This window comes from Phocoena phocoena, chromosome 8, assembly GCF_963924675.1.
Source record: "Phocoena phocoena chromosome 8, mPhoPho1.1, whole genome shotgun sequence".
Lineage (NCBI taxonomy): Eukaryota > Metazoa > Chordata > Mammalia > Artiodactyla > Phocoenidae > Phocoena > Phocoena phocoena.
The window spans coordinates 63,949,672-63,976,034 of NC_089226.1; the positions used below are offsets into that span (position 1 = coordinate 63,949,672).

General features: G+C 38.2%; 1 protein-coding gene across 3 annotated transcripts in view; it reads right to left on the reverse strand.

The window, feature by feature from the left end:
* The window catches only part of DENND5A (DENN domain containing 5A), a 108,114-nt gene that overhangs the window by 57,915 nt on the left and 23,836 nt on the right, over window positions 1–26,363 (reverse strand). For 2 of the 3 annotated variants that reach the window (XM_065882721.1, XM_065882722.1), the window contains exons 2-3: window positions 8,956–9,065; window positions 6,594–7,251 (exon numbers count right to left, since the gene is read on the reverse strand). In XM_065882721.1, the coding sequence (XP_065738793.1) occupies window positions 6,594–7,251; window positions 8,956–8,958 (661 nt within the window). In that variant the 5' untranslated portion in view covers window positions 8,959–9,065. Of the gene's footprint in view, window positions 1–6,593; window positions 7,252–8,955; window positions 9,066–9,826; window positions 9,899–26,363 lie in introns of all 3 variants that reach the window. The other variant, XM_065882720.1, reaches the window with a different exon arrangement.

Consider the following 26,363-nt stretch of genomic DNA (forward strand, 5'->3'; position numbering starts at 1 on the left):
TGGTCTGAGTTGTGGGTTTCGTTTTCCCTACATTTTTGTATTTTGAAAAAGCAACAACTCATCTTGAAGGATGGCCTAATAAACCATGCCTCCGGGATCCATCAAACCGTGGTACCCACACTAGGATGCTGACCTCCCAGAGCTGTAAGCAACAGCACAAAATCCATTTCTATACACCAGTACAAACGATAAAATCAGTACCTCCTTTGCCATTGCCTGTCTCTGTGCTCATCATTCCAAGAAGGTGAAACTAATAAATAGGAAACAGATGAAGGTCATCTGCATCCAGAGAGTTTTAGCCAATCAAAATCAACTGGAAACACTTCAGCTCGAGGGAACTCTGGGTTTTCTCACAGCTCCCATAATGCTGTAATGAGCAATTACTTTCAACAAAAGGAGATAATGCAAAGCATACTGGGATTACAACCACTTCTGAGTGGTGAAGAGAGAATAATCAGCACATTCTTATGACTTCTCTCTGTGCAGAGAAAGACATTAGACTTGGGATCACTTTACAGATAAGTTCACTCCTAAAACAAACTACAGGGACGTTCCTGCAAATCAGAAATTGAATTAGAAACTGTCCTTGCATACTCACACTTCTGTGAAAATTGTATGAACAAGGATGTTTCTCATGCAATCTTTGTTCTTAGGAAACAACCTAATCTATGTCCTGATATCTCCAAGATAAACTGTTAAATGAAAGAAGGTATAAAATAATGATTAGTATGCTCCCATCTGTGTTGTTTTTAAAAGGTATACATGCTGTATATGCAAGGAAACAGGAAACAGTGATAAGTCTTAACACGTCACTGTACATACACCCTTTTGTAATATTTTAAATTTCTACCATATGACTGAAATGCTTTTTTTCCAAGTTTTACTTTAATATACCATATGTATATCAAAATGTATATAACTTAAAGAATATTATAATTAATACATGTGCAACACAACATTAAAAATAGTGCATTATATAAAAGTATTTAGGAGGAGGGCATGAAAAAAAATCAAGAGATTATTTCACTAGGGTAGGATTTTAGATCAAAAAGAAAGGGAAACAGGGACTTCCCTGGTAGCGCAGTGGTTAAGAATCCGCCTGCCAATGCAGGGGACATGGGTTTGATCCCTGGTCCGGGAAGACCCCACATGCCGCGGAGCAACTAAGCCCGTGCACCACAACTGCTAAGCCCATGTGCCGCAGCTACTGAAGCCCGCACACCTAGAGCCCGTGCTCCGCAACAAGAGAAGCCACCGCAATGAGAAGCCCACACATCGCAACCAAGAGTAGCCTCTGCTCACCATAACTAGAGAAAGCCCACACAGCCAAAAAAAAAAAAAACATAAGGGAAACATTCAATTCTCTCTGCACTGTTTGTCCACACATTATTTATTTGTTTTAAAAAACTATTATTTCATTAGGGATGCACAAGAAACTTGACCTCTGGCTACCACAGGAAGCAGAGAGGAAGATTTCATTTTATTCCCTTTAAAATTGTTTTGATTGCATGCCTTGAGTTTGCATTACTTTTGCAAAAAAAACAAAAACAAAAACTAATACAAGGTTATGTATAAAATAAGCTACAAGGATACATTGTACAACATGGGGAATATAGCCAATATTTTATAATATGTATAAATGGAGTATAACCTTTAAAAATTGTGAGTCACTATATTGTACACCTGTAACTTATATACTATTGTACATCAACTATACTTTAATTAAAAAATTAATTAAAAAATACTAATTATGCATTTGTTTCCAAGCTTGTCTGCACTAGTTGAACTTATTACTGGGTTGTATAATTTAACCAAATATTATGTAAATAAATGGTAAGATATGAGGACAATAAAAAAGAACTGTTTCTCTGAAAACAAAATTAAATGCTTTTAAAAGATTCAGTAAAGCAAAGTCACTAAAAATACAGCAGTTGAATTAGCATATCACTTAAGTGCAAAAAACTTGGGAAAACTAGCATCTACTATGGTTCTTTTGCAAGGTCCTTTAAAAGTTCTCACTCCACTTTAAAAACTGGAAAACTCAGTGAATGAATTATGGGTGAGATTTATGCAAGAGAAACAATGCAGACCCCTGATTAGTGGATCCATAATCAAAGAAAATGCACAGACACTTCATCAAAAGATTGGTGATTATACAGTCATATGGTTTAAATTAAAATGTTTAAGGGATGTATATATCCTTTTAGGATTCCCAAACTTACATGACTTTTTCCATTATCGAATTCACTACCCCACTAAATCACTTCAGATAAAGAACTTCTGTTCCCTGTATAATTTTTAAACAACCACTAAAAAATATGCTATTAAAGAAAAACTATCTCTATAGGGACCAAAGAACAAATATTATCCAGTAGTAAATAAAATGATCTACACATATCTTAAAAAAAAGATTTTCCCTAAATAATACCTCTTTTCTATTCAGAAGTCAGGACATGTAGTGGGCAACACCAACTCTGAGTGCGGATGGCATGTTTTTCGAGGGCCAGGAGATTTCCATCCACATGAGTCCTCTGAATCATAAATAAAAATTACTTCAAGAAAACCAACCTGAATTGTTTCAAGTACTCTATTAACAATAGAGAGCACAATCTACATCCAATAAAAGGCAATCCACTCCATTTTAGCCTCAGCCATGCTCAGCAATGCCCAGGAACTTTTCGGAAAAAGTTTTTTTTAACCATGCTAAGCATGACTTTTAGGTCCTGAGTTCAATTTGATTCTACACACAAACCTTCTCAACTGCCTTCAAATCTCTTAAAATTATTATGTATACAATAAAACCCACATTCTGGGAAATATAAAAAGGAGCACTGAAGGAAAAAATGTTACCTACCATATTTCTGGTTTTAATCCTCCTTTTCTCACCTTTAAACATCCCCAGCTGCATCATAGGTATTGAAACGTTACTGCACATTTTAATACCCTATCTGGTTTGGTTTCTCCTCTGTTCTGGTATAAACCAGACAGTCTTCACTACTCAACCAAGTCTCTGTTTCAAAGTACAGTTGACCTTTGAACAACAGGGGGGTTAGGGGTGCCTACCACCCACACAGTTGAAAACCCGCATATAACTTTACAGGCGGTCCTCTGTATCCACGGTTCCACATCCAAGGATCCAACTAACCATGGATCATGTAGTCCTATAGTACATATTTATTGAAAAAAATCCACATATAAGTAGATCCGTGCAGTTCAAACCCATGTTGTTCAAGGGTCAACTGTTTTGCCCAGCTCCAGTCAAGAAACAGTAACTAAAAAAGCAACAAGAATTGTACAACTCTATACTTCACCCAGAGACAGAAATCTGAAACATCATTATTTTAAACAAGTTGAAAGTAAAACCTCAGGAACCACATTTTAGTCAACAGATGCTTTTGTTCAGTCTGCAGTGTTCAACAAGAACGTTGTTACCAACGTTTAAAAATCAAAAATTTCACGAAAAAAATCTGGGTCCTCACGAAAAATTGGAAGACCTAGTAACATTAGGCCAGCATTTCCACAAGGAATTAATTGGAGCTAACTAGTGGCTGTCCACTTTAGATGGGGTACATGCTCTTCAATTCAACATAGTCTCCATTACTTCACCTTCAGAATCCAACCACATCATACCACTTCGCTGTTACCTCCCTAGTCAGAGACAACATAATCTCTCACTTAGATTGTTAAAATGGCCTCCTAACTACATTATTCAGACTCTGCCCATGGACCAAATCTGGGACATCTGACCATCAAAATAATTAATCATAGTTATGGCCTATATAACCTACCAAATAAAATAAAAATCTGTGAGTCCATACGATAATAAACAAACAAGGGAGAATGAAATGTTCTTCCTCACAGTAAAATGCAACCATCCTGGTAACTGGTTTAGACTAGAATCATCAATGGATGTTAAAGCTATTAGGCAAAATTTTGAAGAGAAACAGTATATTTAAAGGGTTTCTCCCCACAAATTACTTCTTAATTACAAAGGGAAAAATGATAACTTTCCAGTTAAGAAACTCAGCAGACAGCGTCTTAACCAAGTGATCAAATTAACATTACCAAAAATGGGACAAATGAACACCATGTGCCTCCTATGATGATAAACAGACATTATGTGCCTCTAGATACAATGCACTGAGAGAACCACAACATCACTTCTGTGATATTGCAGCCAAAAATTTATAACCTGAATCTAGTCATGAGGAAACATCAGACAAACTGAAATTGAGGGACATTCTACAAAATACCTTGCCTGTACTCTTCAAAAATGTCAGTCATTAAAGACATGAGGAATTTACTACTAAAAGCAATGCATGTTACTGGACTAAATCCTGGACCAGAAATTTTTTAAAAAAATTATCATTCACTTTTATGTGAAATCGAAAAAATAAAACAAACTAGAGATTATTAAAAAAATGAAAGACTCACAGATATAGAGAAGAAACAAGTGGTTACCAGAGGGGAGAAGGAAGAGGGGGAGGGGCAATATAGGGGGGTAGAGGATTAAGAGGCAAAAACTACTACGTATAAAATACGCTACAAGGGGGACTTCCCTGGTGGCACAGTGGTTGGGAATCTGCCTGCCAGTGCAGGGGACACGGGTTCGGGCCCTGGTCCAGGAGGATCCCACATGCCGCGGAGCGGCTGGGCCCGTGCGCCACAACTGCTGGGCCTGCGCTCTGGAGCCCGCAGGCCATGGTTGCTGAAGCCCGTGTGCCGGGAGCCTGTGCTCCGCAGCAAGAGAAGCCACCACAGTGAGAGGTCTGCGCACCACAACGAAGAGTAGCCCCTGCTCGCCGCAACCAGAGAAAGCCCGCGCGCAACAATGAAGATCCGACACAGCCAAAAATAAATAAATTTAAAATAAATATATAAGCTACGAGGATTTACTGTACAACACAGGGCAGCCAATATTTTATAATAACTATAAATGGAATATAACCTTTAAAAATTGTGAATCACTATGTTGTACACCTGAAACATAATATTGTGTATCAACCATACCTCAATTTTTAAAAATTTATCATAACAGACATTATTGGACAATGGTAAAACCTGAATACAGTATTGTTATTTTATCAATGTTAGATTTCCTAAATTTATTAATCATACTATGGTTATGTAAAAAAAATGTTCTTGTTCTTATGAAATAAAAGCTGAAGTATTGAGGAGTCAAGGAACAAGGAGTCTACAATGACTCTCAATGGTTATGTTCACACACATACAGAGATACAGAGGGAACGATAAAACAAATGTGGCTAAATGTTAATAACTGGTGTATTGTGGGAGAGTGTACAAGAGTTCTTTGAACATTTCTTACAACTCTTCTATAAGCTGGGAATTATTTCAAAACAAAAAGTCAAAACTCTTAAAACCTCCGATGACTAAGCATCTCAGAGCAACAAAGTCCTTACAATGGCCTACAGGACTCTGTACAATTTGGCCTCCTGTTAAGTCTCTAACACTATCTGCTACTACACTCCTGTTCTCTCACACCATGATATCTACCAGGCTTCCTCAATGTTCTTGAACATACCAATCACATTTTTGTCTCAGAACCTTTCTACTTCCTGTGCCCTTTGCCTGGAATACTTTTCCTAGACATTACCATGGGTTGCTCACAGAGGCCTAACGTAATCACTCTATTAAAAATTGGAATTTCCCTTCCCCCAATACTATCTTCCTTCCTGTTTTATTTTTCTCCACAGATCTTATTACCACCTTACATACTACATATTTTATTTATTTATTTAATCACCTCTCAAAAAAAAAAAAAAGGTTGGGGGGGAATTCCCTGGCAGTCCAATGGTTAAGACTCGGCGCTTTCACTGCCAGGGCCCAGGTTCAATCCTTGCTCGGGGAACTAAGATCCCACAAGCCATGAGGCCAAAAAAAAAAAAAAAATCACCTCTCTTTCCCCACTGAAATATAAGTTCTATTATAGCAGGGATTTTTATCTATTTTGTCCACCCTGAATCTCTAGCCCCTAGAATAACTCCGGACACACAGCAGATACTGAATAAACATGTACTGAATGAATGAATTTTGTTACTTATCTGGCTCCTTTAATAAACATTTGTTTCCTTCTGCTCTATTTTACTGTTTTGTCCAAATCTGCTGCTCACCATCACTTAACCTCTCATTTATAAAAACAATTCAGTTATAACAAACAGACAACATAAAAAAGCAACACATCCTCATTTTCTCAAATATAGGAAGGATCATCGTTATTGTCAGGCTGAGGAAGGGGCAGAAATAACTCTGCAGAGTGATAGAACAAAACTGATGGAAAGTCAATTTCCCATGACCATCAACTCCTGTCTCCTCTTTTCAGCATCAATCAGACGTCAGGAGGCAGGGTTCCCCTCCCAGACTGGAGTACCTAGCAAAAGGCCACGATGATAGCCAATTAGAAGTGGTAGACCTCTCATGTTCCATTAATTTGCCATCCAGCACCTACCTGCAAAAGATCTGAGTTTTGCTCAAACTGTAACAGCCCTTGTCCTTTACAGTCAGCCCTACCGTATCTGATATGGAAAGAAGAGAGGCCCTATGAAGGGAGAGAGCTCTAGTAAGCACTGACTTACGCTGTGAGTAGAGCAGGATTTGAAACTCCAGAAGGGCACAAGTAAAAAGTTGAAACACATTCTCCACCCCAAGCAGTTCAAAGACCTCTTTGACAGGAAAGTCGAATAAGGGAAGCTCATTGGTACTTGGTCTCTGGCAGACAATTGGCCCATAGACCCCAGAAAACTTCAAGGACCGGCCAGGAGGTGGGAGAGGCACCTCGTAGAGTACATTGTATATGTAGCTCTCTAGGGGCAGTGGAGGGGGCTGAGGTGAAGTGACTGCCTGGTGAAGTTGTTCCAGCACACTCCGACATGCTTTCATGAAGGACATGGGCGTGATGAGGCAAATGCACTTAGAGACGTAGAGCGTATCCCGGCTAATGTCGTAGGAGTTGAAGCGCTGCAGCTTGGTCCCAGGAGTGCCTTCACCATCCTCCATGTCACTGTGGTCTCGGCCATCAGCAAGGGGAGCATGGAGGACATCATACTCAGCATTATGCATGTGGTAGAGGGTCTGCATTGCACTGCAGATCTGCTTGCTAGTCACCTCCTCATAAAATGTGAGGGAAAACCCAAATGTCCGAGAGCCATCCTCCCTTGTGATAATAAAGGCATGGAACTGAGGCTCCCTGGGATCAGCCTGGGTCTTGAATGCCAGCCCTTTGGGCATGCATAGCTGCAAAAGACACAAGGAAACAACTGGTGAGAACACTCACTGCTGATCCTCTTCTCAGAACACCATCACTACTTATTTACTTAAAGAGCACCTACTGTGCTGGGTGCCTGGGATATAAGACCAACACAGCAAAATATCTGCCCTAAAGACCTCCCATTCTAAGACACACAAGTAACTAAAATTATAATGCATTTATCAAGGCTATACAGAAATATACACAAAGTGCTAGAGGAACAAAGAACAAACAACTCAGTCTCAGCCTTCATCAGAAAAGGCTTCAGAGATGAGCTTATGCTAGGATTCATCAGGTAGATAAGAGAAAGAAGGGTATTTCAGGGGCATGAAGAAAATGCACAAAGGAGGTAAAAGAAAGCTTGGAGAATTTCGGTAGGTGGTTAAGCATGACAGCATGTATTAGGAGATGATGCTAGAAATATATCTAAAAACCAGACAGATGCAACTTCATACCTAAAAATAAACAAAGTTTTAGATTCTATCAGCTCACAAGATTCTGTCATCAATAAAATCTTCTCTTTTCATAGAAAAAAAAAAAGGGTATTCATTTCATGTAATGCAAGGAGATGACAATTTAGGATAAAGATGCACTTTTTTCACTTTAACTCAGATGGGTTATACAAAGAAACTTGGGTAGCTAATCTAACTGACCTGAATCAATCAGTTTCCATTTTCCACTTTTCCACAAACCTGGCTATACAAAGGAACTAAGAGGAGCCTGGGTTAACAAGTACAAGGAGCTACATTATGGTATATCCATTACCCTTGAACTTGACTTCTCAGAGCCTAAGTGTTTCTAGAATATAGTATGTTAAAAGGAAATAAGCACTGGACTAGGAGTCAAAAAACTTGAGGCTCTCTACGATTCAGTTTCCTCCCCTGTGAAATGAAGATAATACAGTTTACTCTGCAATGAAGATAATACAGTTTACTCTGCGTACTTCACAGGGTTATTGCATGCATCAAACAAGATCATCCTCAAAAAGCTATTAAAAAGTAACAGAGGCAGTACAAAGATATGGTTAAGAGCAGAGTTCTGGAAACAGACTATGGTATTTAAGCTTGCTCAACTGCTCCTTAGCCATATGACCTTGAACACATTACTTAACCTCTCTGGATCTTAGTTTCCTCATCCATAAAATATGTGTCTGTGTCTGTGTGTGTTTACTTAATATTATCTACATAAGGGGTATTGTGAGGATTAAATGAGCTAATTCATGTATAATACTTATCACAGTGCCTAGCACAAGGTGAATACTCAACAAACGTTAGCTTATTCATGGTAGTATTCGTCTACAAATTTAAAATGCTGCCCTATCTAAAATTATAATAAAAACACCCATTTCTATCATATTACTCAGATATATACAATACAGATGAAAACTGCTTTAAACCTCACTTATTGTGTAAAATCAATGCTATAAGCAACCAATAGCTCAATCTCACAAAAAAAGTTCACTAACCCAATACTATGTATTTGTCTGACTCAACAGAAGCACCTTGTGACTTTTGGTATATCTGATATATTCCAAATATTTGATATAGTGATCAAAATGCAGAATCACAAACAATATGCATATAAGAAGTTACTGATACTTGGTGGAACCACTGCTACCATAGTCTGAACTCACAATCCTACTGTGAATTACTCTGTAAATTATCTGACACTTATAGCTAACAAATACTAACCATTCCCACTGCATCTTGGTCAAAGGGATTCCAGTCCACGTTCTCAGGATATCGTGCAAGGACCTTAGACTTGAATGTTCGTCTCAATGGTGTCTGCTCAAAATTTTCTCCTGCAAGAAAAAGAATGAAGCAAGTCATCTCCACAAAGTCCCCTGAAACCACAGGTTATGAATATCTGAGCTTGGTAGTCCAGCAAGGTACAGAAATGAAGGCAAAAGGGTTAGTATGCCAACCATCTAAGAACAGGAAAGGTATTATAGTTATTAGATCAGTAAGAAGCTGGAAAAGTTTAGCACGGTTAATACTGGACACTGTTAGCTACCCTGGCTTTTCTTTAAAATGAAATCATTACTACAATCTTCTTGGGAGGAGAGGGGAGAAAGCACAAGGAAAGATGAAGGATTATATCCATCATTTTTTTTTCCCTAAAAGCTACATTTCATTTGCTTAAAGTCAACTAATAACATCATAAAAGCATAAATTATTTTAAATTCAAAATAAACTATGCATTTCTATGATCTCTGAAAAAATACAAAGGGGATTAAAAAATTCAAGAACATTATGAAAGCAGATTTCAGGATAAATCCAATGAGCTATTTTGTCAATTGAGAATCATTTGAAATTTCTGAAATTCTCCTTTGTTTCCCCCTTCCCCCTCCTAAAAACATTAGAACATACTGAAATAAGAACACTGAAGAGAAAAGAGGAAGAATCAAAGAACCCACCACCTAGAGGGACACAAATATGAAAAAATCTATTGGTCGAAAAAGGCATAAGAAAGTTAGGTCAAAGGGTACAAAATGCCACTGGAGAGACTTATATAAGAGCCACCAGAATGCTTTGGGTGTTCTCAATTTTGTTTTGTTTTTACCTTCAGTTGTACTTGAAATGAAAGGGCTGGCACCATCCCTGGCTTTAGAAGCCTGTATGTACTGGCATAATGCTATATGATAAATGAAATAACATAGTATTACAATAAAGCAATGTTATTCAAACTTTTTTGACCATGACCCCAGTATGAAACAAAGTTTATATCATGAAGCAATAAACACACACATGATATATATAAATGTACTTAAAACAAAAATTTCACCAAAAAAATACCCTTACTATATGGAATGTGTTCTCATAATTTCTACTCTATATCATTAAAACCAAAAAGGCTAACTGCAGACCTACTAATGGTCATGATTCACAGTTTGAAAAACACTACAAAATAGTATAATGGGATGAAGAGCTCAACAGGTATTAAATTACTATAAAGCCACTAGTGCTTTTTCTAAAAGTATACCACCCAAATATTGCTTTTCCCAAGGGATTAGGGAGAAGGGAACAAATTAAATGCACCTAAATATTTTGAACAAATAAATTTAGTAGGCATCATGGAAAAATATGTGGGAAGCATGATCAAGGACAATTCAATTGAATTCTATATCTATTTACTGAGTAATCATGTTATACAAGGGCCTTAGGTACTGTGGAGGATAGAGATGAACCAGATGAAACACCCATCCTCAAAGACCTTTCCGTTAAACGTATAGGAAAAATAACATACACAAATAACAATTTCCCAGGAAGGTTATTATCTGGGAGGCTCAAGCTTATGTGGTCTATCCATTCAGAGCACACTTGCACAGGATCCTGTTCACGGGCTCTAGTTGATAGAATAAATTCTGTTCCAACTAAAGGTTTTATAAGTTGGCTTAGAACCCAAAGGGGCTGGTGATTATTAAGGAAGATGCACTCCTCACCAACACAAGACTGGGATGAACCTAAAGTCAGATAGTCCTTCACTCTAAATCATCCCAGAGGCACCTTGAAAGTTTAAAACAGAGTTTATATTATATTACTTCTAAGGCACCTGTTCCAGAAACTAATAATGATTCCAGTCAGAGAGTTATTGCTTTTAACAATTAAAACCTTCACTTCCATTTTATCTCAGGTTTTGTCCACCATCATCATCAGAAGCCCACTTATTCATAATTTTCAACTTCTGACAAGACCCAACCTTATTTCTGTTAGTAAAGCAAGTTCCACAACTCAATTCCTCTAATTTCTAATCCCTTCTTCCAAATTGATTTTTCTGAAACTCTTTTCTAGCAAATTTCATCTCTCAAAATACATTTCATAATCTTCACTAAATAAAACTGGCAAAATCAGCCAGCAGCTGGTAATACCAGTAGCAACAAAGCCCTACAGCTATGTTGAGCTAGTCTCAGAGTTTTCACTAACACCTGCAAAGAGTGCAAAGAGCCCACCCATAGCAAGCCTGCACTCACTGTAGAAAGTAATTAAACAACAAGCAGCTGACATAAGATCTTGTCTACAGTCTGACATTCTCAGAATGTATTTTTAAACTGCATTCAGTTCTGAGAGAAGATAACTATTTCTTCCTCCTAAGCTTCTTTATTTTTAATTGTCAGTTTGCTCATTTCTTCCTTAGTAGGCTAGAAAATCCCCTCAGTAAAAACCACGAAATATTTGAACATATACAGGAATCAGGGCAGTTAGCAATGTCCTATATGGAAGCCTTTAGAGAAAGATGTTTTCCTAAGATGGCTACAAGGTGCCCCCTAAGACATGAAGAGCATTCAACGGATGGAACAGGGGACTATTTAGGGGGAGAATTTTAAACAACCAGTGAGATGTAGAATGGATCCAGAAGTGAACATGATGAGCTGACCTGGAGTGTAGACAAAGAGGTGGGGGAAGCTATGAATCACAGGGAGAACTGGCCTTCAGATCCTCTGTCCCCACCACTACCTCTCCACCTCCTGCTCCTTCTTTAAACAAGCTGAGTAAAGAAGTCTTGTTAAAGAGTCAGGTTCTGAGTAAAGGCACAGAAGAGAGTGCCAATCTCAGACAAAAGTCCTTCTGTGTATTAGACTGGACCAGTAGCAGGAACATAGTCTTTTCACTGCAAGGGGAAAGAAGATGTATAAAGAAGAGGTATGAAGGCCCTGAGAATAATCGTTGTTCATTATAATCACCCTATGAAGTGTCAGAAAGTAATAGAGGAAGGAGATCACAAACCTAAGATCTTTTTGTTAAAACAATTCAATCTCTCATCATTTACCGAGGGCTGAGTTTTTTGAGAATAAGCAATGGAGACTTATTGCCTCAGGAACATCTACATAGCCCCACCTCCTGAAACCTACACATGTGTCACAGGTCCCATAAATCCTCAATTATTTAGACCTTTGGAAATTCAGACAATATCAGGAATATGACATCATAACAACTACTGTCCTATTGTCCTAGAAACAACAACTAATTATTTGCCCAACACAAATGTCAGCAGGTCTGAATATCAAAACTAAGGCCCATTTCTAACGGCAACTTAAAAATTAGTCAACTAGGTATCAGTCTGTCTTTGTGAATCTGCTCCCTGGAAAGTACAGTTCAGATAAAATCACGACAGATTTTTTTTAAAGCCTGCATGCCTTATAAGGACTTCTAATAGGTTCTTTGTTTACTTGTTCTGCTCTGGCCAGGCCAGAAACAAACTGATATTTGTATTGCTATTAGCCTCTTGGTACTAGCTTGATTTGAATAACCCTAAATGAGGGATGCTTATGCTGAGAAGCTTCAAAAGAACCCCTAAACTCTCTGAAATAATTTACAAATTTTTGTATGAAGACATTTGCATTTTTCTGGGGAGAGAACACAATTTCTATCAGATCTCAAAGGATCTCATGACTTGAAAAAGTTAAAAACCACAGCTCCAAATGTTTATCCTAATTTGGGCAGAAATATTTTGACCACTTAAAGGTTAACCTAAATGGGCAGGTTTTCATACAATCTAAAATAAAATACACATACTACTAAATAACTGCTTTCTAGGTTGATGATGACCCAAATTAAAACCATTATTTTCTCCTTTCTTATCATGAGACACCTATGTTGACTGTTTCATACATACACGTCAACAAGTTAAAAAAGAAAAAAAATATCCTCAAAACTTCTGTCTGAAGTCCTCTGTAAGGTCATCAGAAAATGTTCACCAAGATCTCCAAGTTGTACATTTATATTAAATTTATTACATCTATGTTTTTAAATGGTAGAGCAGATATGAAAAGGTAGGTACCAAAACAGCTACCTGAGAAAGACCCAATATGGTTAAATCTCAACCTGGTTTATGTTGAACCACACAAAGCTTCTCCAGATCACAGTGCTAGCTTAGATTCAAGCACAATAAAAATAACCATCATTTCCTGGGAAACTGTTTATGGGACACATCTGTTATATCTACATCTTGGGTTAGATATACCAAATAAAATGAATACTTCAATTTCTAAACCTATCAGTAATCAGAGTTTGGATACACTAAAGGAGTTTTACATAAAATTTGAAGTTAAAAAAAAAAAAGAACGGACTTCCCTGGTGGCGCAGTGGTTAAGACTCCACACTCCCAATGCAGGGGACCTGGGTTCGATTCCTGGTCAGGGAACTAGATCCCACATGCATGCCGCAACTAAGGAGCCCGCCAGCCACAACTAAGGAGCACACATGCCGCAACTAAGGGCCTGCACAACCAAATAAATAAATTAAATAAATATTAAAGAAAAAGAGAGCTAAGGACATTTTTTTTTTTTTTTTTTTTTGTGGAGCACAGGCTCCGGACGCGCAGGCTCAGCGGCCATGGCTCACGGGCCCAGCCGCTCCGCAGCATGTGGGATCTTCCCGGACCGGGGCACAAACCTGTGTCCCCTGCATCAGCAGGCGGACTCTCAACCACTGCGCCACCAGGGAAGCCCAGGACATTTTTATATCTGGTCCCTTGGAGGAGATAGGGAGGATAATATAAATATCTGTGAAACTGAAACAAAACAAAAAAAAACAACAAAAACTGACTTCGTCAACAGAATAATTTATATCTAGTTTGATGGAAGTTCTGCTTCCAGCGAGACCAACTCTCTGGCAGATAACTATGAACTCTGGACAAAATATAAAAAACAACTACCTAAAGGTACTAGAAATGAAAAGCAGGCAGATTATGAAGGCAGATGGAGGGTTAACTCTTGGAAAAAGGTAACAACACTGGATAAATGTCCCCTTTTCATGGCTTTTGGCTAGGCAGGTCCCAGTCTATGCCATGAGAGGTGGCTAAAATTCGGATAAAAATCCATAGTTATACTAGCTTAAGGAACCGGAGGACAGAATTTAAAGGCAACCACAACAGCTGGGAAGCAAGGGAAGGAAATTCCAGAGAGAGCCAGAGAGGGGGTGCCCCTAACTCTGTGTATAAACGCTGCTCAAATCTCTGGCTGATCCCTGAACCATGCGTGCATGGAACAGATCCCAAGCAGCTAGCTTAGGGCTAACAGAACTGAACTGAGATTTAAGCGGCCACTCACTGCTGGGAAACAGAACAAACAAAATTCAATGTTTTTGGAGGAAGGTGACAGAACCCAGAGTCTCTACAACATATCGTACATAATGTCAAGGACACAATCTAAAATTGTTCAACATATAAAAAAACAGAAAAACATGACCCATTCTCAAGAGAAGAGTCAATCAAAAGTAAACGACTTTGCATTGATCCAAATATTGGGATTAGCAGACAAGGATTTAAAACAGCAATGTTCATAATGAATGAAAAGGCAGAACAACGAAATAGACACTATAATTAAGTGGATGGGCTTAACAGCAGATTGGAGATGCAGAAGAGTTAATGAACTTAAAAACAGGTCAACCAAAAAATAACCAATCTGAAGAACAGAGAGAAAAAAGATTAGTGAGAGAAAGGGGGTCAGGGGTGGGAGGACCCAAAGATATGTGGGGCAGCAAGTCTAACATACATATAATTGGAGCCCCAAAGGAAAGGAGAGCAAATGAGGCAAAAAAGAATATTTGAAGAAATAATGATCAAAATTTTCCCAAATTTGGTAAAAGATATAAATTTACAGAGTCAAGAAGCTCAGCTGAATCCCAAGCAGGATAAATACCAAGAAAATCATATGCAGTCAAATTTTTGGAAAAAAAGAGAGAAAAAATTTTAAGGAGAAAATCTTGAACGGAGCCAGAGGAAAAAAAATACATTAAAGAAGAAAAAATTATTGAAATTACTACTGCCTTTTTAACAGAAACAATGGAGATTAGAAGACACGGAACAACACCTTACAAGCACTAAAAGAAAAAGAAAAAAAAAGGCCTTGTGAACCTAGAATTCTATAAACAAACAAAAATCCTTCAAAAATGAAGGCAAAATTAAAACAACTGCAAGTAAAGCAAAACTAAGAGAATTCATTGCTGCAGACCTGCACTACAAGAGTAAGAAGAGCCCATCCCAATAGGTTACATGCTGTATGATTCCATTTATATAACATTCTTGAAATGACAAAATTATAGAAACGAACAGGTTAGTGGTTGCCAAAGGTCAGGGACGGGGGGAGGGTGGCTATAAAAAGGCAACTCTAAGAATTCTTGTGGTGATGGAACTATTCTGTATCTTGACTATATCAATGTCAGTATCCTGGTTGTGACAGTATACTATAGTTTTTTAAGATGTTACCATTGGGTAAAGAGTACAGGGTAATCTCCCTGTATTATTTCTTACAACAGCTTATGAATCTACAATTATGTCAAATAAAAAGTTTAATGTATTTAAAAAGTATATTTTTAATGTTTAAAAAGTGTTTTAATGTTTTTAACAACCTGCCAAAGTTTTAAAGCAGAGGCTGCAGGCAACACAATTGAAGCATTCAGAGCTATACCTTGGACAGAGCTCTTTGAAGGCAGCTTAACTATCCCTCTCTCCAGGCCCAAGAAAGAAGTGTCACATAAACTGCCTCACCTCACCACATCAATAGCAACCCTACAAGGTCTAGTTCACATTATCTACAGCAAGAATGATGAAATTTTTTTCCTCTGGGAATGGATATAACCAGGTTATTATGCTATCCTTTTCATACTGGCATCCTGGGATGTCCTACAATTGATCCCGTTAGTGTCACTGGCCATCAATTCAGTGCTACTCATGCTATAATCAATTTCCTTCCTGCATTAAAAGACATCACTGTATTTCTCCTGTTACAAACGTTTCCGAAACTGACTGCACATCAGAATAGTATTACTACCAACTCATACTTCGGTTTTCAGTTCACACTGAAAACCAGCTGGTTTTATCTTCAATTCATTTGTTGCCCCAGCATTTCAATTCTGCTTGTCTTCTAGATAATTTCTCAACCCCTGTACAAATCAGAGATCATCTTCTGTCATCTTTGACTAACAGGGCACAATGTAGTAAGAGAAGGGAATGCAAATTTCTAACTAAATTAACCTTATTACTTTTAGATGACTACTTCATTAATATCAGCACTTTTTAAATAGAGACAGCTTTAAAACACACAGTAAGACTAGCAAGCAGAGTTCTGGTAGCTAAAGAAAGCCATCTTACACTGCCCTCATCACTGTCTTCTTCCTCTCTTGTACACATACAATCGAGGTAAATTCACAGCTCCTGCAGCATAAAGTGAAGAAGGTAACTGCTCCTTGAAAAGACAGCCTATACCTTGGCCCACATCACCAAGATGACTGTGGTGCTCAGGAGTCAGACATTTACAAACAAATATCCAGAATGTAGATAGTGAGCTGCCCCCACCTTGGACAAGCCACAAGGCCTCTTCTAAGGCACTATCTAACCCAGGAAAGCTATTTACCAGGCTTTTCAATCAAAGAGCAATAGAAACCATCTGTTACTCCTATGTGTTCCCCTGAGGAAGATTTGTTCACTTTCTTTTTCAACATATTTTCTTTGTCAGATAACTTTAGATTTGTGTATACAGCCACTACTGTTATTGATGCTTTGCCTCCTGCTTGATATCATCCAGGCACCACACCTAGTCCAACTCATGAACCTAGTATTCTTAAAATGGCTGAACTTCTCATGTACCCGATTTTAACAAGAGACTGAGATTTGAGAACCTATCCAGAGATGACTGCTCCAAACCATAGCTAAAACAGAACTTTGGTAGCAAGACATCAAGTGTAGACACTGCCTCCCTTTCAGCCCAGCTGAATACCCTGCAGGGCACACATTTGTTGAGCTAACATCTTGAACTAAGATATGTAATTTGCTGTGTTTAGTGGGGAAAGCAAAAAGCTCTCAAATTCATGGTCTATCAAACCAGTTTAACGAACCCAGTCCTGTGAGATGGAAATACACATACTGTTCTAAATAGAGTGAGGGCTCCCAGAGGCTTTACGTGTGTATACACAGGCACTTTTCTCTATAAGCTGGGCCCTCCGGAAAACTGGGCTTAGGCAAACCCACTGGACTGGAATCTCTAAGTAAGAAATAGCAGAGGACAAATATGAGTGATGGTCCCCATGCTCTCCTCAATACCAAATTTTAAAATAAGCAGCCTAAATTAAGTGTAAACAACTAGCCTGGAAGGGAGGAGAGAGGGTCCAGGTCCCACCTTGGCTACTAACTGTATGATCCTAAACAACTTACCGAGTTTTGTGGGTCTCACTTTCCTCAACTGAAAGATTAAGAAGCAGAGAACTAGTTGGTGATCCGTAAAGGTTTTTCCAGCTCGATCATTCCATGACTTAATGACTGCTGGGCCTACAGTCTGACCAAGCGTGGAAATTCTACCTTTCAAATTGTGAGCTCTAGGCATGCGTTAGTTCTCCCTCTACTGCCTGTCTCTTCCCAAAATCCCACTAAAACAGTAGTAGAGGTGGGGAAGCATAAACCTATAGAATGAAAGTGAAGATAATAGCAACAAAATTTTAGAAGCTGGGAAGCAGATGGATGAATCATTACTGACAGTAGACTTGAGAAAACTGAGATACAACATAACCTCCAAAAAACTCAGGAACTTGTAGCATCAGGTACTTATGAAGTAGGGATTACGATGGGGCTAAAAACAGAAGAACTGATTGAAAGTCTATTTAAGAACCAGCTGGCATCAGCTCATGAATAAACAAAATGTTGTGTAACTACACAATGGAACATTATTCAGCCATAGAAAGAAATGAAGTACTGTTACATCCCGCAACACAAATGAACCTTGAAAACATTATGCTAAGTTAAAGAAGCCAGACACAAAAGGCCACATGCTGTATAATTTCATGTATATGAAATGCCCAGAATAGGCATATTTACAGAAACAAAAAGTGGTTGCCAGGGGACTAACTGCTAATAGGTATGCAGTTTCCTTTTGGGATGATGGAAATGTTCTGGAACTAGATAGTGTGATGGCTGCACAACACAGTGAATACACTAAAAACCACTGAAGTGTACACTTCAAAATGCCACATTTATGTTACATGAATTATATCTCAATTTTGAACCAGCTGGACCACCCAGCCCACCCCACCCCACCCTATACATTTTTCACTCCATCTGGCCTCCTCCATTCAAGAAGAAAACAAAGTTTATCCTTTATAATGGATAAATAAAAGAATGAGTGGGGAGGGCAAATGGGTGATGGTGGTCAAAAGCTACAAACTTCCAGTTGTAAGATAAATAAGTCTTGGGGCTGTAATGTACAGCATGGTGACTATAGTTAACAATACTGTATTGTATATCTAAAAGCTGCTAAGAGAGTAAATCTTAAAAGTTCTCATCACAAGAAAAAAAAAAACTTGTAGCTATGGTGATAGATATTGACTAGACATGTAATCATTTCACAATATATACATATATCATTGTTGTACACCTAAAACAATACATTGCTATATGTCAATTATATCTCAATTAAAAATAAAAAAAAGAAGGGACTTCCCTAGCAGTCCAGTGGTTAAGACTCCACGCTCCCATTGCAGAGGGCATGGGTTCAATCCCTGGTTGGGGAACTAAGATCCCACATGCCGCACAGTGCAGCCAAAAAAAATAAATTAAAAAAAATAATAAGAAGAATGGGTGTCTATACTTGGGATTGTACAGTTATCAAGCATTAACAGCTGAGAAACCACAGACATAGCTGAGAGCAAGGGTATCATTCTAAAAATAGGGAAATAAGAGGAGATTTACATACTGAACATTGAGACCCTCAGTGCTCTTCCACTACTTGGCTCTCAGAAAGTTAGCAGCTAGGATTATGCCCTCAAGGCAGAGATCTGAAGGTGCATTTTATGTGAACCTGACCAGCACAAGAAAAAAGACCTAGAGATACTGATGGTACAGGGGAAAAACTACATAGCCAAATAATTCTATAGTGAACCTCTCAGTAACCAAATCCCACCTATGAACACAGAGATCCCAATCAGCTTCTTTGTGCATTATTATTTTTTTTAATTTTATTTATTTATTTATTTATGGCTGTGTTGGGTCTTCGTTGCGGTGCGCGGGCTTCTCATTGTCGTGGCTTCTCTTGTTGCAGAGCACTGGCTCTAGGTACACAGGCTTCAGTAGCTGTGGCACGCGGCCTCAGTAGTTGTGGCCCACGGGCTTGGTTGCTCTGCAGCATGTGGGATCTTCCCAGACCAGGGCTTGAACCCATGTCCCCTGCATTGGCAGGCGGATTCTTAACCACTGCATCACCAGGGAAGCCCCTTGGTGCATTATTCTTAGATGTAATGCATAGCCAGAGATCATGAGGTGGAAAATAACTCCCCACTCTTTAAGGATGGGCTGCTCATAGGAAAAATCTGACAAACGCTACCAAATCTGACAAACATTGGAAAAATCTGACAAACACTATCAGGAGATCAAGATAAACATGAACAATGATAAGTCATGTTGAGAGTATGTATGTATTCCTGACATAATATGATGAAAATGACACTTTACCTCTGTAGTCTTCCTCTCAAAAAACCATAACCCCAGTCTAATCATGAAGAAAAACATCACACACATCCCGATTGAGGGACATTCTACAAAACATTTGACCAATATTCTTCAAAACTGTCGAAGTCATCAAAAAGAAAACAAGCCTGAGAAAAGGTTACAGCTAAAAGAAGCCTAAACAAACATAACGACTATTTATAATATGGTATCCTGAATGGGGAATACTGGACAGAAAGAGAGTTATGCAAAAACTAAGAAAATATGAATAAAGTATGGAGTCAGTCCACTAAGTCTAATATCCAAACAATAGAATCCCATAAAGAGAGAACAGAGAAAATAAAGGGGAAGCTCTTATCAACAAAATAATTCAACAAAATTTCCCAGAAATGAAGGGCATGAATTCCCAAATTCGCAAGTGCACTCCAACGATCCAGCACAGTGGATGAAAACAGACCCACACTTTAATTATAATAATGTATCAATATTGGCTCACTAATTGTGACAAATGTACCATATTGAATGTTAAGATACTACTATTGGGGAAACTGCGTGTGGGGTATATAGGAACTTCCTGCACTATCTTCACAACTTTTCTATAAATGTAAATCTATTCTAAAACAGTTTACTTAAAAGATTTTTAAAATTATATCCCATTTAAACAAAATGTCCAGAATAAGCAAATCAAAGACAGAAAGTACATTTGTAGTTGCCTACGGTGGGGTATATGGACTTCATGGTATGTAAATTATATCTCAATAAAGTTGTTTTTAAAACAAATAAAAAGACAAACAACAAGAAGCTTGTGGAAATTTAAAAGGTCTCTGCCAAAACTAAAATTAACCAAGAACGATGTATATATGGAATGTGCAGCAAACTGGATCTATCACAAGAAAAGTATCACAAAGTATAACTCCAAGATAAAGGGACAACCTAAGGTACTAGCTGTGCAATAGGCCTAGCAAGCCAAGATTTCAAATGATCCAGATTGATGGAGCTAGAGCAAGGATCCATAGTTTGTGTAAGATTCTCAAAGGGATCTGTGAACCAAAACTACCATAAGCCACTGCTTCAAAGTATCCATTACAGGTTTCACCCAAGGGTTAAACCACAACATACTCCTATAACAAAAAGAATCTCTCAGATGCTGCAAATCTCAAAGAGAAGAAATATAGAGAGTAATGAAGATTAACATAGTTTTCCTAACTAGATATGATCATGTACAAATAAAAGGAAAGGAAACAGAGGCACAGTTAAAGCCCTCAAGAAGCCTTGTGAATGTGATTTCAGATGAAACTTGATACCCTCTACAGAGCTTAAGACATCCTGAAGATAATGGTATTTCATTTAATTCTGTGGTTTCTGTCCTACCTACCTCAAAAAATAAAATGACATGATAAGAAAAATCATATAAAAATTTTAAATCAGAAGAACATTAGGGCTTCCCTGGTGGCGCAGTGGTTGAGAGTCTGCCTGCCGATGCAGGGGACACGGGTTCGTGCCCCAGTCCGGGAAGATCCCACATGCCGCGGAGCGGCTAGGCCCGTGAGCCATGGCCGCTGAGCCTGAGCGTCCGGAGCCTGTGCTCTGCAACAGGAGAGGCCACAACAGTGAGAGGCCCGCATACCACAGAAAAAAAAAAAAAAAAAAAAAGATAGGTAAGTACCTAAAACATACATTTCCCATAAATTGCCAAAAAAATGACAGTTTGCTTATAATATATATTTTTTACTGAAGTATAGTTGATTTACAATGTTTCAGGTATACAGCAAAGTGACTGTTATATATATCTACACATATACATACTTTTTCAGATTCTTTTCCATTATAGGTTATTACAAGATATTGAATATAGTTCCCTGTGCTATACAGTAAGTCTTTGTTGTTTATTTTATACATAGTAGTGTGTATCTGTTAATCCCAAATTCCCAATTTATCCCTCCCCCTGCCCCCACCTTTTCCCCTTTGGTAACCATAAGTTTGTTTTCTATGTCTAGGAGTCCATTTCTGTAATTAAGTTCATTTGTATCATTTTTTAAGATTCCACATATAAGTGATATCATGGTATTTGTTTTTTTTTAATTTTTATTTATTTATTTTTGGCTGCATTGGGGCTTTGTTGCTGCATGCAGGCTTTCTCTAGTTGCAGCGAGCACAGGCTACTCTTCGTTACAGTGTGCGGGCTTCTCATTGCAGTGGATTCTCTTGTTGTGGAGCATGGGCTCTAGGCACGTGGGCTTAGTAGTTGTGTCTTGCGGGCTCTAGAGCGCAGGCTCAGTTGTTGTGGCACTTGGGCTTCGTTGCTCTGCAGCACGTAAGATCTTCCCAGACCAGGGCTCAAACCCATATCCCCTGCATTGGCAGGCAGATTCTTAACCACTGCGCCACCAGGGAAGCCCATTGTATGAATATGTCTTTCCTTGTCTGACTGACTTCACTTAGTATGATAATCTCTATGTCCATCCATGTTGCTGCAAATGGCATTATTTCATTCTTTTTTATGGCTATGATTCCATTGTGTGTATATACCACATCTTTTTTAACCATTTTTCTGTCAATGGACATTTATGTTGCCTCCATGTCTTGGCTATTGTAAACAGTGCTGCTATGAACACTGGGGTGCATTACAATATATTTTTAAGTAATTCAACACAGAAAATATTATGGAAAGAAATACACAAAATATTAAACATGGTTATGTTACTTCTAGAAGGCTGGACTATGGGTGATTGCTATTTTTTTCTTTATGCTTTTATATTGCCTACCTTGAGCACGTATGATCTCAAGATAAAGAGATTACACTAAAAAATATGCATAACTTAATGGCACGATTCTCTCGAGCTAGTAGAGATTTTTTTTTAAACTAGGATTTAGAATACTAATTTAATTCCTAATTTCTATACTGCAAAATTTAGATATCTTAACAATATTAAAGTACAAGGATTAAAAAAAAACTCTTCCTATTTATATGCACCAATTTAAAGGTGAATACTAGAAGACTAATATTAATCACATAGTTCTTTTAAACCAAAGAAACATGTATTAAAATAGTTATAAAATATTACACAGTATTTGAAAACTGAAATGAACAAAACTTTAACTCAAAGCCAAAACAACTGTAGGAGTCCTGACTCATCACCTACAGAGGGATTTGCATTATTCATTGATAGCAAAAAGGAGAATAACCATCACTCCCTGCCTTGTTACTAAAAGCCCTCTTGGGAGGAAAAAGTTTTTGAAATTCATAATCCAGTACTACCTTATAATGAAAAATCTATCAAGGCTCTAGATTTAGTTTCCAACTTGAGTCAGCATTGTTCTCCCTTCCCAGATTGCCACAAGTGAGTAAAGCACAAATTTAAAGATAAATTTTATTTCTCTCCTCACAAATAAAATTTCAAGATAATTTCCTCCTTCTCAGATTTCTGCTCACCCAATACCCACTTTCTCTGTGTTTTTGCAAAGATTTCCAAAGAGGAAAATACAGATCTTTTCCTTAAAGCCCTCACTGTCAAGAGTTTTCTCTGTATCTTCTTTAAGTCTTAGAAAATGAAAAGCATTCCTCCTCAAAAGGTCAGTTTCATGAATCCAAACTTTCCATGATTATCCACACATTACTCTTGCACATTTCCTCTACTCTTGGCATTATACAGGATGAGAAACCTTGAATGCAAAAAATGAAAAAATATATATACTATCTGAAATTCACTGAGAACATTTTCACATAGTATATTATTTTATTAAGCTTCACAACCCTCAAAGGGATTTTACAGATAAGGAAACTGGCTCAGAGATAGTAAGTCACCAATGGGTATAAGGCAAAATGGGATTAGAAACCCCTCCAGACACCCCATCCAATGTTCTTTACACATACTACACTAGAGTGTATGTCTCTTAGAACTTTAAAATGTAGAGCAGTCAAGAAGTAAAATCTTGGTGTAAGAGTAAGTAATCTTCATCAGAAGGCTAAAAAGCCATAAAACCCCAAGTTCTCTACTGTGATACAAAACAGTATCCTCAAGCCACAGGTCATAATAGGGGTTCCTCCCCAACTAAAGCAACCCAAATCTCCTGGATCCTTTCACTGCACCAAGCACCATCAATCTCCAAGTTGCCATACCCTTTATCAGTTAGGACAAAGACGGCCCCACAGAGCCTTCTCTTGGTACTAGGGATCCACAGAGAGTAAAAAATGAGGTTAAACTGGGGGCCCAACCTGCCAGTAACTGAACTTAGTAAAAGGAACATGAACTCATGAGGCTAGGGCTTTCTAACAGCCCTGGGAAGAAAACCAAGACTAAAAGCCACCACTGTTGCCAAAGCTTTAGATGAAAAGCTTCTTAGAAAAAGCCCAAGGAGTAAACGCTATGTCAATTTTTTTCTCTCCACCTTCTCAACGTCCATTGTCTTCTACATCTCTCATATTCTCTTATCTGGATAGACTATGAAAATTAATCAGTTCCATTTAGATGAACAACCCTACAAACACTGATCTTACTTTTCCTAGAAAATCATAGGTCTGCTAAAATGAGGACCCTAGCAGAATGACTAACAGGGTAGCAATTTTCCTGCAAGTTATTTATAGAAGCAATAGTGGCAGCTGATAGTCTTCAAGCTATTACAGTCAAATACCATCATTTCTCTTTTTTTCCCCCCACTATTATTTTTCACACAGTCTGTCTGGCATATTCTTGTTTGTTTTACTTGTTCCTCTAACTCTTTAATCCTAGCTTCCATTACCATGCTGTAAATAGCATATGTTATGGCCAAACAGGATGACTCAACATTGCCTAAACATTCCCCATAGCTCCCAGCTCATCCATCTTTTACCTGCCCCACTCACATCAAGTCTAAGTTCTTCCTATCCTTCAAGACTTCATTCAAATGCCACCTTTATTATGCAGCTAACTCTCTAGTTGAGCTAAATGGCAGTATTTTAACTGACTTCACTGAAGGCAAAATTTAGTTAATACATTCCCATCCTTCCCCCTGTTCCCAGTGAAAGCTCAGTTCTTCTGAACAGAACCAAATTTATCCTTTTTTCCAGACTGTTAATTTGCCTTAAAACTTTGGTATAGCAGTGAGAGAATTAAACACTGAAATGGTTCCAACACACTAAGTGACACCTTTGAAAGAAGCTCAACCAAACTAGCATGACATCACAAAAGCTGTAAAAAGAAAAAAATATCCATACCCTTTGACCTGCTAAATCCGCTAAAATACCACCCAAAAGGCACCAGGGGGGGAAAAAAAAAAGCACCCACTAAAATAGCACTCAAATAGCATTTTTAAAAAAGCTATTTCTCATAGTAGAGCTATTAACAACTGCAAGAAAAAGAAGAAAAGCAAATGCTTAACAACAAGAAGATAGTTTGGTATATTAAGGCACTGGAATACAATCTAACCATTAAAGCAACATACATAGGAAAAGAAAAAATTCCCAATTACAATATTAATTACAATTGGGTTAAGAAGTGTAAATACAAAAAAGTTGATCAAAATTTTTAGAGCCAATGGCTCCCAACTAGAAGCCCATAAAGCCTTTCTTCCTTTACGGCTGAGTTGGGTCTTTGTTGCTGCGCACGGGCCCTCTCTAATTGCAGCGAGTGGAGGCTACTCCTCGTTGTGGCGCACGGGCTTCTCATCGTGGTGGCCTCTCTTGTTGCAAAGCATGGGCTCTAGGTGCGCAGCCTTCAGTAGTTGTGGCTTGCGGGCTCTAGAGCGCAGGCTAAGTAGTTGTGGTGCATGGGCTTAGTTGCTCCGCAGCATGCAGGATCCTACCGGGCCAGGGCTCGAACCCGTGTACCCTGCATTGGCAGGCAGACTCTCAACCACTGCGCCACCAGGGAAGCCGGGGGCATCATTTTTAATACTTCAAAAAGCTATACTATATAAAAATATTATATAAACTAAAAGGTCAAATTTCTTTGCCTTTGGCTGGAAGTACAGACATACCTGAGAGATATCATGGGTTTGGTTCCAGACCACCGCAATCAAGCAAATATCACAATACAGCAAGAGTGAGTCACACAAATTTTTTGGTTTCCCTATGCATATAAAAGTTATGTTTACACTACACTGTAGTCTAGTAAGTGTGCAATAGTATTATGTCTAAAAAAACAATGTACATATCTTTTTTTTCTTGATTTATTTATTTATTTGGCTGTGCAGGGTCTTAGCTGCGGCACAAGGGACCTTCCTTGCCATGTATGGGATCTTTTAGTTGTGGCATGCAGGCTCTTAGTTGCGGCATGTGGGATCTAGTTCCCTGATCAGGGATCGAACCTGGGCCCCCTGCACTGGGAGCGCAGAGTCTTAACCATTAGACCACCAGGGAAGTCTCCAACATATCTTAATTAAAAATACTTCATTCTAAAAAATGCTAACCATCATTGAAGCCTTCAGCAAGTCAATCTTTTTTGCAATAATAACATCAAAGATCATTAATTACAGATCACCAGAGCAAATACAATAATAATGAAAAAGTTTAAAATATTGCCAGAATTACCAAAATGTGACACAGAGATATGAAGTGAGTAAATGCTGTTGGGAAAATGGAGCTGACAGACTTGCTCCATGCAAGGTGGCCACAAACCTTCAATCTGTAAAAATGCAGTATCTGTGAAGCCCAATAAAAGGAAGTGCAATAAAATGAGGTATACCCATATTA